Here is a 15,923-nt window from a genome sequence, read left to right on the forward strand (position 1 = left end):
AATCAAGTTGACTCAGCTAAGTTTTTAATTGACTAATGAGTTCTAAAACTATGTTTTTAACCATTAAGCCATAAGATTATCTGTATTTGAAAAGATAGCTACTATTAACACTTGAACATTTACTCATAACAACCATCCATACGTTAAGAACCTCTGAATTTCAAAATGAGTGGTGTTTTAATTAAAGTTTGGTGTACCATAGAAACTGCAAGAGGAAAATAATGTGTCACTTAAATTACAAAGGGTGGTTTTGCTCAACCAATTCGGCAATCCAACACCAAAGCCCTCTAAATTTCCTTATAATACTCGGATATAAAAAAAAGCATTCAAAAAATAATTCCTTTTGAGCTTTTTTTTTTTTCTCAAAGTACACAGAATTTTGTCCTCTACAACCCTGAAGCATAGAATCATGTTTTTGATTACACAAGGTGAGAACAAGGACACCATAAGGGTGAAATCCTTACTTAGTGATGGTACTCAGTACTTTTATTTCAAAATGTTGGGTGTTCATACCCATCAGAAAAAAAAATGTTGGATGGTCTTGGGTGCATGATTGTACATGTCAATTGACATTCAAAGGAGGAGTATACAATGTCAGTTACCATTTGCGAGCATGCGTTGTACATTGGACAAGATAATGCGCAACTAGGATCAAGGTTTACACACAATAGAGATTCCGAGCTCCGAAATCCCTCAAGTAGTATCTTTGGGATCCATTTATAGAAGTTTAGGGGTGATATTTAATCCTGTTCTTCAAGACCTTTCTAGAGATCCCCACAACTAGATGAAGATTATGATCCACTGTCAACGTCGAAGGTATAAAGGATTCCTTCATAGAATACTTGGTAATAATAGAAGGACATTTATAGGTTATCACCGTCGAAAAGCATTGCCTTCACTAGCTTCTGATCGTCCCTGCCGAAAATGTGTTCTACGACGAACACTCTCCTCGATTGTGGAGCTCCCCCCTTTCTCAGCTCCATAAACACTCTTCTGAGCAGCATCCAAGAAATTTCGACCACGCATTGAACCTGACTGGTTTGCCTCACGTGCTTCGTTCTCTGACTCCTTCTTCAACCTTTTCCACCTCTGCTCCTCATGCAGCTCGGCATCCAATTGCATCTCCCGCAACCTCGCAGCCTTCTCATCTTCGGAAAGCTTCGGGGCATTATGGCGCCGCTTATGATTTGACCTATGCTCATATGCTACAGAGGGTGCAGTACGGTTGGATTCAGTTGAATGCTTCTCGTATTCTGATTTGTGATGGTTCGGCTTTCTCCTCTCCTCTCTTTCAATTGCAACATCTTCTGTGTGTGACCTACGCACAGATGTGCTCCTGTCACCCTTCGAGTTATTGCGATGATTCCTCTTTCTTCTTTCTTCCTCTTGGCTAGTGGCATTTTCTGAATCTGATTGGCCTTCGGATGAGGAATGATTACGATGCCTTTTGGTACGGTGCTTCTTGTGTTCCTTCTTATCATGTTTCTTCTTATGCGTCTTCTTAGAATCAACCTACAAAAACCAACTGACACGATCAGCAGCAAGATCAGACCCTACATGCAATTAGGGGCACAAAATATTGCACATATATCACAGTTCAGAAAACAAATTGGAAACAACTTTTTTTCATTTCCTTCTTTTTTTCTTGTTAGGAGAGTATGAATTGGAACCCAATATTATAAATTTTCAATCCAAACATGGCTAGCTCATTATTTACCACAGTAACTTACTGTCTAGGCACCATGGTCTAAAGTCCCAGTATAGGTCTTGGGATTGTCTGGCGGCACTATACAAATACAGATCTACCGTAAATCATGCCTCAATCCATGGAAAAAAGAAAAATCGTAATAAATGATACAATACACTGCAAAAGTCATGATACATTATCCCAAATACATTAAACCAAAATTTCAAAAAAATTATGTTCAACTCAAGGATATAAAAATATGTTGTTTAATGAAATGACATTACCTTCTAATATTAAAGCTGGTTAACTAATTAAATTAATGTTCTGGAATGAGGTGATGCTCATGACCATGCATCAAACCAGTTAATTACTAGAACAAGAAGTCTTGTACAAGATGGTAAAACAAACTGTCCAATATTGATCATATAGACATCTGTACTCTGCGCTTTGGATTCATTTAATTTTGACTTTTAGCTAGCCGATTATCAATAACTTCGAACTTAAAAGACTGATTTCCAATTAAACATGTATGTTGGTATCAAATAATGGTCCCAACAGATCTAAAAAATAAATAATAGGTTCAAGAAAAGAAGTGTGAACTTACAGATTTACGAATCATGGCCATCTGGATAGGATTATTTTTTATCCGGGAAAGGGCCTCCTGCTCCCGCTGCCGGATCAAGAGCAACGGGTCAGTGTGGAGCTTCCTCCATGCATCATTGGCAGATTGTGGCTTCTCCTCAAATAGAGCTCCCGGAGTAACTGACTGCGGCTGAAAAAACCACATTCAAAAAATAAATAAAGTACACGGATTTGCAAGCATGATCAAGAAAAAATGGTTGCATGAACCACAGGCTTTCATAGTTCATTTAGAATAAAGAACAAAGGACAAGAGAAGGGGAAAAAAATTGAGAGAACTAATAGAGGAGGAACAAATGTGAACATTATCTCCCATCTCCTCCCCTTTTTAGTCCAATTAATTACCAACATGCCACTAATAAGTTATAAAAAGTAGAGAACCAAAACTATCCCTACCTAATGTAAACTAAATAATATACATTAACAAATATGAGCTTGAGGATGATTGAATCACAATCCTCCGTATGACAACAACAAACTCCACCCACAACCACACTTTAACCACCAAACTTTTCTTCAGTTTATGTATTATTGTATATTATTTTATCTACGATAATTATATTGCATTTCTCCTAAGGTAGATGTAGAAGAATATGTGAAGGATGATTTACTGAAGGCCATAATAGAAGGATTTGAATGATTAGTTTTAAAAAATATACCTTGGAGGAGGATGCGGGTGTTTCAGTTTCAGTCTTCGGCAAGGCCTCAAGCGCTTTGAATCCATCAGAGCTGCCCTTCCCCACAGCCAATCCTGAGTCGTAAAGAAAATCTAATCGCTCTTGCTTTCTGCAAAATAATAATAAGAAGAAAATAAATGAATAATAGAATAATAAAATCTAAGTAAAGTTCTATTTCCAAATACATTAGTGCATTACAGTCAATTTTAGCCCCAAAGAGAATGGTTGTTGCTCTTTACGCACATAAGATGATACTCTAGCCGTTAAAACCACCTTCTTAGCCTTACAAATGAATATATTTCATTTTCTTTATATAGTAAAAACAACTGACAAGTATAATTTTATATATATATAAAATGATTATTTGCAGCTTCAAAGCCCATCTCTTTTTTCCCCCTTATCATGGGTATCCCCACCCTTCGAGTGAGGATAATCCCAGAGTCACACGCACCACCCCCTCGGAAAGTCCTACGTGCAACTGGTTGAGTCGAGGGTCAACCAAATCCTGGAGGGTGGCCCCAAGGAATTCATTGTTTCGTGGGGTTTCGAACACTTGACCCACACTTCATGAGGAGCTTATCAAGGCTAAGCTTGCCACTAGGTCAACCCCTTGGGGTTGCTTCAAAGACTCTGTCTTGAGAAGCTGAAATTGGGACAAAAACGTCTTGAGATTGATTCCGATTAGATAGGCGTTTGATCAATCTATGGGTTTTATAGATGCTTTAAAAGTACCGATCAAGAAATAGAAATTAGATACTTCGAGAAAACCTGTCCTTTTAAGAAGAAGACTGAATCTCCAATAGAAAACGAAATACTTTACAACGTAAGCCATCGAAGAACGATAAAATAAGGAGAAGATTATAAAGGGGAAATAACGTACGGAACGAGACCAGCTTGAACTTGGAGAGACGAAACTCGGATCGCTCCCTCTCCTCCTCGATCTGCTTCCGAAGCTCCTCCAATTTCTTCTGCTCTGCGTCGTTTTTCTGCTCCGCCTTCCACACATTCTCTATATTCCGAAGACTTCCTGTGTGCCATCCCTTCTTGTTCAGAAACTTCAGAGCCATCAATCGATTTCAGAGAGAAACAGATTCAGAGATCTGAGGTTACAAAACTTCGTTAGCGATGCAGAGATGATTAGGGTTTTTCTTCTATTTTCCCCTCTTTTTAATGGGAACCCTAAAATTAGTTTAATTTTATGAACTTCCACGTTATGTAATAAGTAAGACTGCGAAATGGGTACATAGAGTCTGACTTTGAAGCGGAAAGCTTCCTTCAAAACTTGAAGCAACCCTTCTTATTATCAGACACGTGGTATTTAAAATTTATTTTACGCTCCTAAATTTTTGCAAAAATTTAAAATACATCTTTGAAATGCCACGTAGAGTGCGAAATTGGCACACAGAGTCCGACTTTGAAGCAACCCTCCTTGTTATCAGACACGTGGTTTTTTTATTTATTTTATTTGCTTATATTTTTACCAAAATTTAAAATACATCTTTGGAAATGCCACGTGTACTGTCAAAATCGTTGGTTTCCTTTTTGCACACTGTTCTAACTTGAGGAAAAAATAAAAAAATTATTTTATTTTAAAAATAATATAAAATATTTAAGATTTTAAAATATATATGATCAACAATTCCACATGTTGTCCCTTTATGTAATTAGAAAAAAAAAAGTAAGAATCGTCCTTGAGATATGTTGTCTATGCTTTTATGGAAATTATGGTCCTAGAAGGTGACATGTGTAAATGCACATGTATTAAAAAGGATTTATATGTAATTTAAAATATTTATTAAAGGATGTTTTATATTTACATGAAAAAAAAATATTTTTGTAATTTTGAAAACAAAGAAAGGGTTGCCATTTTCTTGATTTTTTACCAAAATAAATATGATTGTATTAATTTTAATTAAAAAAAAGGTAGGGCATTTATAACTACTCAAATTTTGGTGTCACACCACATCTACTTTATCGTTATAGTAGTAAAGATAAATCTTGTGACAAGAGATGGGTTCACCCTTGTGTTTTATTATATAGATTAGAGTTATGTTACTTAATTTGTGGGTTCACTAAGTTGAATTTGGATTTGTGATATCGTGTATCGTCGTTCTATAATGAATCTGTTTGTAGGAGTAGATAGAGGTTGGGGTATTTGAAGGTTCAGGTGATGAGTTGATGAGCAGAGTGAAAAAGAGCAAATTTTGGAAAGAAAAAAAAATTATAAGTTTCTATTGTTTATAGGTTGAAGATAAGGGTATTTGATCATTTTTCATCCCATTTTTTTAATAAAGGCCAAGGTTAAAGAGATATATTATCAATTTAAGATTTTAGGAGGATGTCTCAAATATCATCAAGATGTAGAGGGGTAAGAAAAAAAAAACTCAATTCATTGAATTACACAAATTGAGAGCGAACTGTACAACGAATTGATTCAGTATCAAATCAATGAATTAGGTAACCCTCGACTAGAGTTCAATAATGCCTACGACATAGGCATCCTCTCTCGAGTTAAGGTGGTAAAAGAGACAAATAAAATAAAATTGGAGTAGATTGTGGTAATTTTAACATGACCCACGAAAACAACTCGAAATCAATGAAATTAATGGGTTTGGGTTATTATCAAATATTTTAAGGTTAAAAAAGTAAAAATTGAAAAACAATCAAACGAGTTAAAAAGAAAATCCAGTAAAATTATAAGGGGTTGAAATGTAAAAAAAAAATAAAGTGGATCCCACAAAATTATAACTTGATAGGAGGATTAAGGGCATAAAAAAAAAAATTTAAATTGGATGGGTATTATTAAAGAATTTGAAGTTAAAGGGGCTAAAAGATGAAAAATGATAAAATAGATAAAAAAAATGTGTAAAAAAATATATATAATAAAGTTAGAGTAATAAAAATAAAGTTGAGAGTGTAAACACTAAAAAGAAAAAAACAATAAAGTGATTAAAGTGGATCCCACACAAAGGTTTGTATCTCACGCTGTATCTACTGAGTTGTGTTTTATTATATAAATATATAGGTGCAAGGATATTTTTTATTATTTTAAAAATAACTATCGTGAATTTGCATTAATAATATTTGTCCTCTTTTCATTTAAATTATATTGAGTTGATGAGTTCTATCATCCCAAATAATATAGGCGTTTATAGCTTGACATCATCAATGTATTACACAAAGGATGTCAAGTACTCATTTAATCTGCAACCAAACTGAATAAAAAAGCCCGATTAGAAATAGGTCTAAAATGTAATTAAACCAATAGGAACCGAAATCGATAGGTTATATCCAATGGAGATTCATGGGTATCTAGAATCGGTCAATTTTGTATTTTCTTTTCATAACTACATTAGAAATGATTTTAAGCCTTTTTTTTTTTTTTACATTTTTAAATTAATGCATTTTAAGTAAGTTTTTCAATTTTTATATAAAATATGTACTTGAGCTTAAACAAGGTCATGTCCTTTAAGGAGTATTGGTTGTAAAAAAAAATCATTAACTCTTATTTTTAGTATAAAAAATTATAATTAAATTGATATTTTGTAGATAATATATTAAGTATTTTTAAAGAAAAAAGTTTTATAATGATTCAAAAGATTATTTTCTTCATTTAATATTGATAACCGAAATCGATCGATATCTGAATTCCTTGACAATTCCAATTTCGAAAAATATTTAATGGTTATAATCTTAAATTCCTTAGGAACTGAACTGAAACTGGCCCATTGACACTCTTACCAAGTAAGATGAGTTCCAAACATCCCAAATACTATAATTTTCATGATGACTCATCCAAGTTAGTTATCAATGAAATTAATCTTACACGATAACTCATACAAGTTTCAAGATTACTTATCCACTATATGCGAAACAGGTTTAGAAACATCAATTGAATTAATAAAATTCAGGTCAAGTCAATCGAGTATTCTATTTATTTTAATTTCTTCATAATTTAAATATTTATATTTATTATCTAAATGGAAATATAATCTTGTTACTAAACATCTCTAATCCATTTATTAAAAAAAAAAATATTAGTAATTTATTTGACTCGAGCGATTGAACTCACAATGGGCGAGGGAGAGGGACGAGACGGAATACCGAGTTTGAAAACTGTGACAACCACACGACGCGCTCGCTTTTGCTGAAGAATTTGATTAGCTAATTGAGCAATTTATTAACCCATTAGAGAGAGAGAGAGAGAGAGAGAGAGAGCTTTTAATTTTTCTGGAAGGAATTGTGGGAAGACGGAAGCTCTGGAAAATGTAAATGTGAGAGAAAATTAAGAAAAAATGGGAAACGAAATAAGAAGGAAAAGAAGGAATGGTTGGTGTTGAAGAAAGACTGAAAACCCTCCACCGCCATTGCTAAATGTAACGTAACAACAACTCTTCTCTCTCTCTCTTTTTCTATTATAATTTATGCTCCGTACTTTGAAATTGGGGGTTTATGGTAGCGAAGTCTTTTGATTTTTGTTGAAAATTGTATTCGAATTCATTTGTTATTCGCATGGAAGATTGATCTGTTAGTTTTGTAGCTCTGATTATTTTCAAAGAAACCCTTAAAATTAATGTGGAGGGTTGCAAGATCTGAACACACAAGAAATGCCCCTTTTCTCTTTCCTATCAGGGTCTTAGGGTTTATAGGTATGTTGCTCCACCATTATTATTGTATTGTTCGATCTATGGTTCTGTTGATTTTAATTCTTTGCCTATAAACGACGTCACTGAGCAGTCACCTTATGTGTGTGGTAAATGGTAGTCGTGTCGAGGAGTCATCAATCATCATTAGGTCATCTTGATGCCCCTCTGTGTGTGTGTTTGTGTGTGCATGTGGATTGGGCTGCCCAAGGGAATGGGTCTTTAGGTTTCCACCATAGCTGTATTTAGGGGGGAGATTTTTTAGCTGAAGGAATGTGTGTGCTTGCACACATCTGGAGGAGTGGTTACCCAAGGCAATGGGTCTTAGGTTTCCACCATAGTTGTATTTTGAAGGATTTTTTTTTTTGCCCAAGGAATGTGTATGTGTGTGTGTGTGTATTGCTTCCGAAGGGAATGGGTCTTATAGGTTTCAACCATAGCTGTATTTTCACGGATATTTTTGAACTTCATTACCTCTTAAAATTTTCTCCTGGAATTGTTGTGTGTATTTTGTTCATTGATAAATTTGATTTTAACTCTTTTTTCCAATGATTTGTCAACTTTTTTCTGCCACGATTCAACCTAAAATCTATATGAGAATTCTGATGCTTGTAATTTTTTGTTTCTTCATAAACATTTTGCACAAATGCACTGCCTCAAGTATGTTTGGTGAATTTATATGCATCTGTATAGAAGAGACTGCATGGGGTGATTTCGGAAGGCTCTTCATTGCGATGAATTTTATTATACTTGCACTGGTTCTAGATGGCATCTATGTTGTCCTTACAATTTTCATGAAATAAACAACTGATATATTATTAATTATAGGTTGTCATTTGATTGCATAAATGAAATCTCAATACCCCCCACCTCCCCTTTGTGCATGCCGTGACTTGTTAAGTAGTACCATAGACTAGTTTCTAGAAGTTACATCATACCCTTTTTTCTGCTTATGATATTTTAAAAGCTTTGGTTGTAGTGCTGGCATTTTTCCATGGGTGCTCAAGGTCCCAAACTGGGATTTTTTTTCTTCTTCTTTTTTATAGGTTTAAATAAATGAAGGCAGGGGTTTGATCTCAGGTCTGTGGTACTTCCTCGCACAGACTTCACCGACTCACCGAGGTGGCAACTTTATCCCACACTGGGATTTCACTTCCTTGTATAACTAGATCATTTACAACTTGGTTCTTTCAGTCCCAATGGGCCTTGTGAAGATCGTTCATCGAATATCAGGAAACAGTAGCAATTCCAGACATGTTTCTTATTCTCCCAAAGTTGATGGCGTGGGGGGAGATGAAAGCAATCTTTCAGGGGATGATTCTGATGACTGTGAACTTGGAGAAGTGGGATATGAGCTTTGCATGATTGAAGGTCAGCCGTGCAGCGTTCCCTATGAACTTTACGATCTGCCAGATCTAAAGGAGATATTATCATTAGAAACGTGGAATTTGTGTTTAACAGAGGAAGAAAGGTTCTCCCTATCAGCTTACCTTCCAGACATGGACCAGCAAACGTTTTGGTTGACTATGTTGCAGCTGCTTGGCGGTAAAGATATGTTCTTTGGCAGTCCCTTGGCAGAACTATTCAAAATGTTGAAAGGTGGATTCTATCCTCAAATAGTGTCTCGTTTTAGAGAAGGTCTTCAGTTTTTACAGAGGAGAGTCTACTATCACTCGCTAAGATCGTACCATGAAAGAATGGTTAGTACGTTCTCAGGCATGAAAAGTGCATGGAAACAATGCCAACCAAGCATTAGTACTGAGGAAAGGGTTCTTATTTGGAAGGCATGGAAGAATAACATGGAGAGCACGGATCTGATTGGTCTTGTTGCATATCACGAGGATGAGAATCAGTTAAATGACAAGGTTACCACAACAACAATCATGCACCCTTTGTCGAAGAGGATGGAGTCTAGAGACAGTAAAGGCCATATTTTGCCCTCTCCTGTTGCAAATGGAATGAAATTGGTTGCTTTAAACACTAGTGGCAAGGGAGTTCTGAAAATAAAGTCATCTGGTACGAATTCATTCCAAGCATGCATTCCAAAATCAGTGCCTAGTGATGTGAGGACACCATGTCGGCCCCCACCAAAGGGTGTATTGAAAATAGTACCCAAAGGTCCTACTGGCAGCCAACAGGAACAACCAAGAGCAATGCTGATGCAATCAGAACTAACTGAAACTCCAGGTTTGCAGGCACCAAGACTCTCTCATTTTCCGCAACATATGCATAGATGGGATGCAAGGGACTACCATGAGGAGTCACCCTTTCTAACTCAGAAGGTTGATGGTGGAAAAGCATATAGAAGTGCTGAGTCACCTGATTGTATCATGAATCAACAGAGGGCGGAATTCATGAATAGAGCCACCAGGCCAAGTAGACGTTTTCAGAGCTCTATTAGATATGTAAAACGAGCAAAGGATCCATTGTTTGATGGCAGAACAGATTTACAAGAATACAATTTGTTTGGAAGTGGTCCTGAAACACGGAACAAAGTGGAAACTACTCCCAAAGGAGAGGGATCTTCAAGGAATCCCCCAAAAATAAGGAGAAATACTTGTGCCGGTGATTACTTTCGGCAGAACTTGAACCAAGAAACTGGAGATCATCCCTCCAAGAAATCCTTGGAAGCATACCCATTTGCTGCAGAGTATTATCGAGGGGAACGGCGTATGGCACCCATGCAAGAAAAACACATTGCAAAATATCCAAAAGTTACAGAAGTTTCAAGGATCTTAGACATTGGTATTGGGGAGCATGAAATGTTCACAACCCATTTGGATCAAGTAAATAGGCATAAAGATGTCAACATTGGAGAAACAGTGAAGCTACATCACCGACCAGAAGTTTTGGAGGGCCAACAAGATGGACTTGTGCTCCCTAAAACATACAAGCGAAGGAAAGCCCTAGCAAATTTAACTCATTAGATTTTTCCATGCCACAAACATGGAAGCTGATTTCAAATTTATGTCACAGAATGCAAATCATACCCTGGAGAGTTTAAAGATCATAAAGATTTAAGTTCAACAACTGGAATGGTAAGTCTCTGGAAATGGAAGAAGGAATTTTGAGCAGGAAGCAACATTGTTCCCCCTCTTTATGAAGTAGAGAGAAAAAATATAAGTGGAGTACGGTGATAAATGTCATGAAAGTTTGGACGACATTCTGGTACTTTTGTAAATCATGAGCTGCATCAGTTGAAAGATAAATTTTACATACAATACTCCATCAAGAAGGTTGGACAATATACTTCCCTGAGGCTTTATATCTCTGAAAACTCAAATCTCAGGTCACTCTGGTGGCCTTGTGGATTTAACAGTGAGTGGTGAGGTGGTGGGTTCAAGTCCAGCTTACCCACCAAAAAAGAAGTGGGCAGTGAGAATGTCAAGATTCAATTCGACCGGAGTTCATGATTTCTCTGGAAAGCAATTAGGTTCTCTCCCAGTGCGGCCTGTGATAGTTCATACTCATTTTTTGGTTGGGTAAATGTACAAAATCCAAGTGTTCGTGGTTGCCCAGAAACAGTATGAGTCACTATAATCGTTGAATGCTTCTCTTTACTATTTTCTTCTCTCCAAATGTATTTATTCCTTTTTCAAGATGGGAGCGGCATCGTGGACAATAGTTTCTTTTTGGGTTAAGTCATCTTTTGAATGTCGTGTCTCAATCTTGTAATCCTCACTTCAATGTATCTTTAAATATATGTATATATGTAAATCACTCTTTGTTGAATCACATTTTCTAATGATGGTGTCCTCTAAGCAAATGTTATAGACAGAAAAAAATTTGTTTAATTATTTCTTTACAGATGTTTGATCTGATTCCTTACTTTGAGGTTGTGCCGAATGTTCCAAAACATATTGGTCAACTACGAATCAACCCAGTTTCCATAACCATGTTCTTTCTAGCTCCAAGATTTTCATGTTCTGGGCTGGATATGTGATGTGTTCTGCACGCCGACTCATCAGGTGACCTTTACGTTGTTAATCACATTCTTAGTACGCTTGCTCTTTGATGGAATAATAGACGGAAATTCATCTCTGTCTACTCAATTTCCATCTTTGTATGCTTGCTCTTTGAAAAAAAATAACTCTGTAAGGCAGTGTTTGATTCGGTACGGGAACACGGACTCTTGGGATTTGGGATTTAGGAGGAACTTCAATGATTGGGAATTGACGGAGGTTACATCTCTTCTAGATCTCCTTAATTCGATCTAATTCAGAGAGAACGAGCAGGACAAAAGGGAGTGGGTCAAGGCTAAGAATAAGAAGTTCTCTGTTAAGTTTTTTTATTATTGCTTGTTGCCGTCAGGTGAGGTTTCGATCTTTTCATCTGTCATTTGGTCCGCTCATGTTCCTTCTAAGGTGTCGTTCTTTCTATGGTTTGCCTCTTTGGGTAGAATTCTCACTTTGGATAATTTGATTTATCGAGGGTGGATTACTCCAAACTTTTGCTTTCTTTGTTCTAGGGATGGGGAGTCTGTTAATTACATTCTTATTCATTGTCCTTTTTCTCGAGTTATTTGGATGTTTTTCTTATCTCGTTTCCAGGTAAATAGGGTTTTTCCCTAATCTTTTTTTGAACTTCTTGAAGGGTGGAGCTTCAATATCTTCTATTCTAGAAAGAGGCTTCTCTGGGCTATCCTTCCTTTCACCATTGCGTGGGGTCTTTAGAGAGAGCGCAACAACAGGGTATTCCATTGCAAGGAGAGCTCGTCTCATACAGTGATCTTAGAGATTTTTGTGTTTTTCTTCTTTTGGTCAAAGATGAGTAAAGACTTTGAGGGAGTGTATTTCCAAGATTTTGTTTTTAATAGAGATATCTTTTGTGACAATTAGCTCCCCGTGGGGCGTGTATTTTTGCTTTCTTTCATCTTTTTTTCCCTTGTTGTTTCTCTAATCTTGTTGTTTGAGGGCTACCTCAGCGTCCCTTTCTTCTTTTCATTTATATAATTTATATTTATTAAAAAAAAACATTCCTAGCTTGTCTTGTTTTCTATTCCTAAAAAATATATTAATCTAGACCAATTTTGAGGAATAGATGCCTCGACTTTGATGATGTATTTTTTCTTCCCATCTCAGCTGTATGTTTGAGGCAGACCCATTTTCTCGTCTGTTTTATTTCCTTATGGTGAAGACAAACTCAATTTTTGAAACCCTCAGAGACAAAGATGAGGTCTTTGTTTTTTCTAGCACAACATGTGACTCATAAAACTTATCCTAGCGGTTGTTCTCCCTTGTGACGTTACTGCATTCGGTCTTGGCATTGGAGGTGAATCCATTGATATAGCTGTAGTTTGAATTCTGTAGAGTTTGAATTGTAATGGATAAACCAATGAAGGACAGTAAAGAGATAGATCGAGGAAAACCGTCACATAACACACCATACATATATGAATTGGAGAAAGCATGCAGTTTACTCATTTACAGCATTACTAAATTAAGTTTCTGTAGATGACTTCATTTCTACTTCTTGAGAACCAACTAACATTAAAGAAGCTCTATAAACAGGCTTGCTCTAGGATGGAGACCAGCATCTTTAAGAGTCATCCCCATCTGTTCCAAGCCATAAACTTTTCTCGGGAAGCTGGATATTAATCTGTAACCTGCTATTCCAGGTATACTTAGTGAATCGATATATTTGTATATTGAGTGGATATTGTCCGTGCATTGGAAGCTTTGCTCTCTTCTTTCCCCATTCGGAAACCTTATCAATATCTGTAGAATGAATCATTACTTAAGACTGTCTGTTTGTATGAATCGGAAAAAAAATTTAAAAAAATCAGAAATTGAGTTATATTCTAGTAAATAAACAGATTTTGGTTGCAAGATTGTACTTGAGTAACTTGCGAATCTTTTCCATGAGGAACAGTTTCCTTACGTAGAGTCTCTTTCACTTTACCGCCCTGTTGTTTAGTAGCTGGACTTCGCCTTAATTTCTCATTGTTTTGTGCTTCTGTTGGCTTCTGAACTGGTTCCTGAACACGCAGCTCCCTAATTCTCTCCTTTTCCTGGAAATAATATGCAAAAGCAAACTCTTTAAGTGGCGTGCAATTTTGAGTTGGTCTTTTAAGGCTTGAAATGCAGTATGCAGTGTACATACCTTATCTATCTGAAGCGCTGTGATATATGCTGCATCTTGTTCTTCCCTTAGTTGACGGTCTTCTCTTCTTTTTTCATCCTTCATGACAGTAGAAATACCAAAAGCTAACCCTTGCTCCTCAATCGTCCTCTGCAGAATCTCCACAAGTTCTGTTGGAGAAACTGGTCCTTCCACCTAAACACAAGCATGGAAACAGGAGCTGTTATGTAAATGTCTTGTATTCTGTTGGCGGTACGCAGAGTTGCCATGGTGCAAGGGGAGCACCCCCTGCCGGACCAAATTTTTAGGGTTACTAAAAAGGGAATTATGTAATATAGATATTTTCTTCTATTTTGGGGTTTTCTATTTTTGGGGAGATAAACATGTTCAGCTTCTCCCGGTTTTATAAATAGAGATCCCTAGGGCTGTAAAACCAAGAAAAGAAAATAGTGATTGTTCTTGTTCTGATCTGTGGATGTAGGCACACTACCAAACCATGTTATACTTGTTTTTTTTGTGTGCGATTTCTGTTTTTTGTACTCTTTTCTGCTTCTTTGTTTTCACAGGAGCAACATTAGGAAATTCTCCAGTAGAGATGGTTCTCTAAAGTTAAGCCACCATTGAAGGTGCGAGCTAGCTTAGTTGGTAAAATCTATAGGTGACGAAACCATAAACCTGGATCGAATTCCCTCTGTCACCTAGTTGCTGATCTCATTAAAAGTATGCTTATCAACCGATCGGAAATAAAAAAAAAAAAAAAAAAAGTTAAGCTACCACCCACCTGTTGCACAACTGCTATACTATTTCCAGAAGCAGGAGCTACTACCACACAGAATGGGAACGTTTCAGCTCGCAATGTCGTAGCCATATGTAACCCTTCTCCTCTGTTTGAAAGTGCTCCCCAGGAAACAAAATTTGCATCCAAGAATTGTACTACTAGTTCTGAACATAGAGTACTTATGCAGAAAGAAGCCGTGAACGGGTGCTCAGGACAGTGGAGATACATGAACAAGAACTTGCCTTCTTCCTCTGCTATCTTCAAAGCCTCAACGAATGTACAGGCGTAAAACAATGGATGAGATAAACCATATTGCTGTTCAAAGCTGGCAAGAAAAACCCATTCTTCAGCAACAATTGGAGGCTCTTGGAAATTCATTCTCTGCTGTTGAGGCTGATCTCTTCTTCCTGATGCACCTATGAGACTTGTTCCATGATTCATGGCTCTGGAGACTCCGCCAATTATGCTCCGTGGGAGGCTTACCATACGTCGCAGGATTCCATTACATGATTCCTGTACAGCTGCTCTTGCACCTTCTCTTGTCATTGACGACATTATTACTATAAAAATGTGAGTCGATCGTTGAGCTTTTAATTCGTGTGAAGTTGGATACTTGAGCACAATTATATGGTGACACCACCACTACTATGGGAGCTAATGTTCTGAGCCTTGCCTCAGTTTTGCTACAGCCTGCAGGTTTTCTTCAAAATCTGAACTCAATTATCAAAACAGTGGTGGTGAGTATGAATTTCTTCCTTTTTGACCTTTTTTAAAAATAAAAAAAAAATTATTATCTTAATTTATTAAAGAGGGGGAAAGAAGAATGTGAGGTTGCTTAATTTTGCAGCAAAGTAAAGCATCATCCATTGTGGAAGTGGGGGATAGAGAATCCAATTCATTCATCCTAGGGGCAGTAATGCCATTTCAAAGGTTCTCATAAATTGGTCCAGACTCAGCAGCCCTTTAATTCAAGGGAAAATTGTTTATTACACCTTAATATAGGGTTTCTTTCTATATGCCCCCATATTTTTGGGTGACAACTTAATAATCCTGTAACTAAAGTTTTTTCAACAAAATGCTCCCTTTTTTGTGTTAATTTAAACTATCAGAAAATGCTCTTTCAATATAAGTAAGACTAATGATAAACTGACTCAGTAAAAAAATCACTTGAAATTCTCTCACTGACGTGCATGTGTGTATGGAACCATAGATAACTTTCCTTGTGTATTCCAAAGAAAAAGATCTATGGTTCTATGCACATGCCACGTCAGCAAGTGAATTTAGAGTGATTTTTTTTTCAAGTCAGTTTATTGTGACTATAAATAACTCACTTGAGAAAAATCCTACATGGGAGTGTATTAAGTAATTTCCCCTAAATTTAAGGTAATTTCTGCACATGTTTTCACCTGAACATGCAG

The 15,923-nt window shown here is 36.5% G+C and overlaps 2 protein-coding genes and 1 pseudogene across 5 annotated transcripts; 1 reads left to right on the plus strand and 2 right to left on the minus strand.

Moving 5' to 3' along the window:
• Positions 1 to 446: 446 nt before the first annotated feature.
• On the minus strand, positions 447 to 4,207 carry LOC147411858 (uncharacterized; annotated as a pseudogene). The gene is made up of 4 exons (XR_015181306.1): positions 3,884 to 4,207; positions 2,986 to 3,112; positions 2,292 to 2,459; positions 447 to 1,512 (listed from the first exon to the last, which is right to left on the minus strand). The product of XR_015181306.1 is annotated as an uncharacterized LOC147411858 (transcript).
• A 2,982-nt stretch (positions 4,208 to 7,189) lies between these two features.
• Positions 7,190 to 11,378, plus strand: LOC147411859 (uncharacterized). 3 transcript variants are annotated; one of them, XM_086453237.1, is made up of 2 exons: positions 7,190 to 7,384; positions 8,693 to 11,378. In XM_086453237.1, the coding sequence occupies exon 2, from the start codon at positions 8,846 to 8,848 to the stop codon at positions 10,571 to 10,573; it is 1,728 nt and encodes a 575-aa protein (XP_086309363.1). In that variant the 5' UTR covers positions 7,190 to 7,384; positions 8,693 to 8,845; the 3' UTR covers positions 10,574 to 11,378. The 3 variants fall into 3 exon arrangements, with proteins under 3 accessions (XP_086309363.1, XP_086309344.1, XP_086309354.1); XM_086453218.1 differs by having other exon boundaries at positions 7,190 to 7,379; XM_086453228.1 differs by lacking the exon at positions 7,190 to 7,384 and adding an exon at positions 7,398 to 7,652.
• Positions 11,379 to 13,005: 1,627 nt separating this feature from the next.
• On the minus strand, positions 13,006 to 15,335 carry LOC147411860 (plant UBX domain-containing protein 10-like). The gene is made up of 4 exons (XM_086453252.1): positions 14,509 to 15,335; positions 13,749 to 13,922; positions 13,483 to 13,656; positions 13,006 to 13,363 (listed from the first exon to the last, which is right to left on the minus strand). The coding sequence occupies exons 1-4, from the start codon at positions 15,058 to 15,060 to the stop codon at positions 13,136 to 13,138; spliced, it is 1,128 nt and encodes a 375-aa protein (XP_086309378.1). The 5' UTR covers positions 15,061 to 15,335; the 3' UTR covers positions 13,006 to 13,135.
• Positions 15,336 to 15,923: the final 588 nt, after the last annotated feature.

This window comes from Akebia trifoliata, chromosome 1, assembly GCF_017979445.1.
Source record: "Akebia trifoliata isolate Shusen 1 chromosome 1, ASM1797944v1, whole genome shotgun sequence".
Lineage (NCBI taxonomy): Eukaryota > Viridiplantae > Streptophyta > Magnoliopsida > Ranunculales > Lardizabalaceae > Akebia > Akebia trifoliata.

Bases quoted from the DNA above. Each gene is read 5' to 3' on its own strand.
- LOC147411859 (XM_086453237.1), top strand. From the start codon at position 8,846: ATGGGCCTTGTGAAGATCGTTCATCGAATATCAGGAAACAGTAGCAAT.
- LOC147411860 (XM_086453252.1), bottom strand. From the start codon at position 15,060: ATGTCGTCAATGACAAGAGAAGGTGCAAGAGCAGCTGTACAGGAATCA. The intron at 13,657-13,748 runs GTATGTACACTG...TATTATTTCCAG, and splicing joins CAGCGCTTCAGATAGATAAG to GAAAAGGAGAGAATTAGGGA. The intron at 13,364-13,482 runs GTACAATCTTGC...TTCATTCTACAG, and splicing joins AAGATTCGCAAGTTACTCAA to ATATTGATAAGGTTTCCGAA.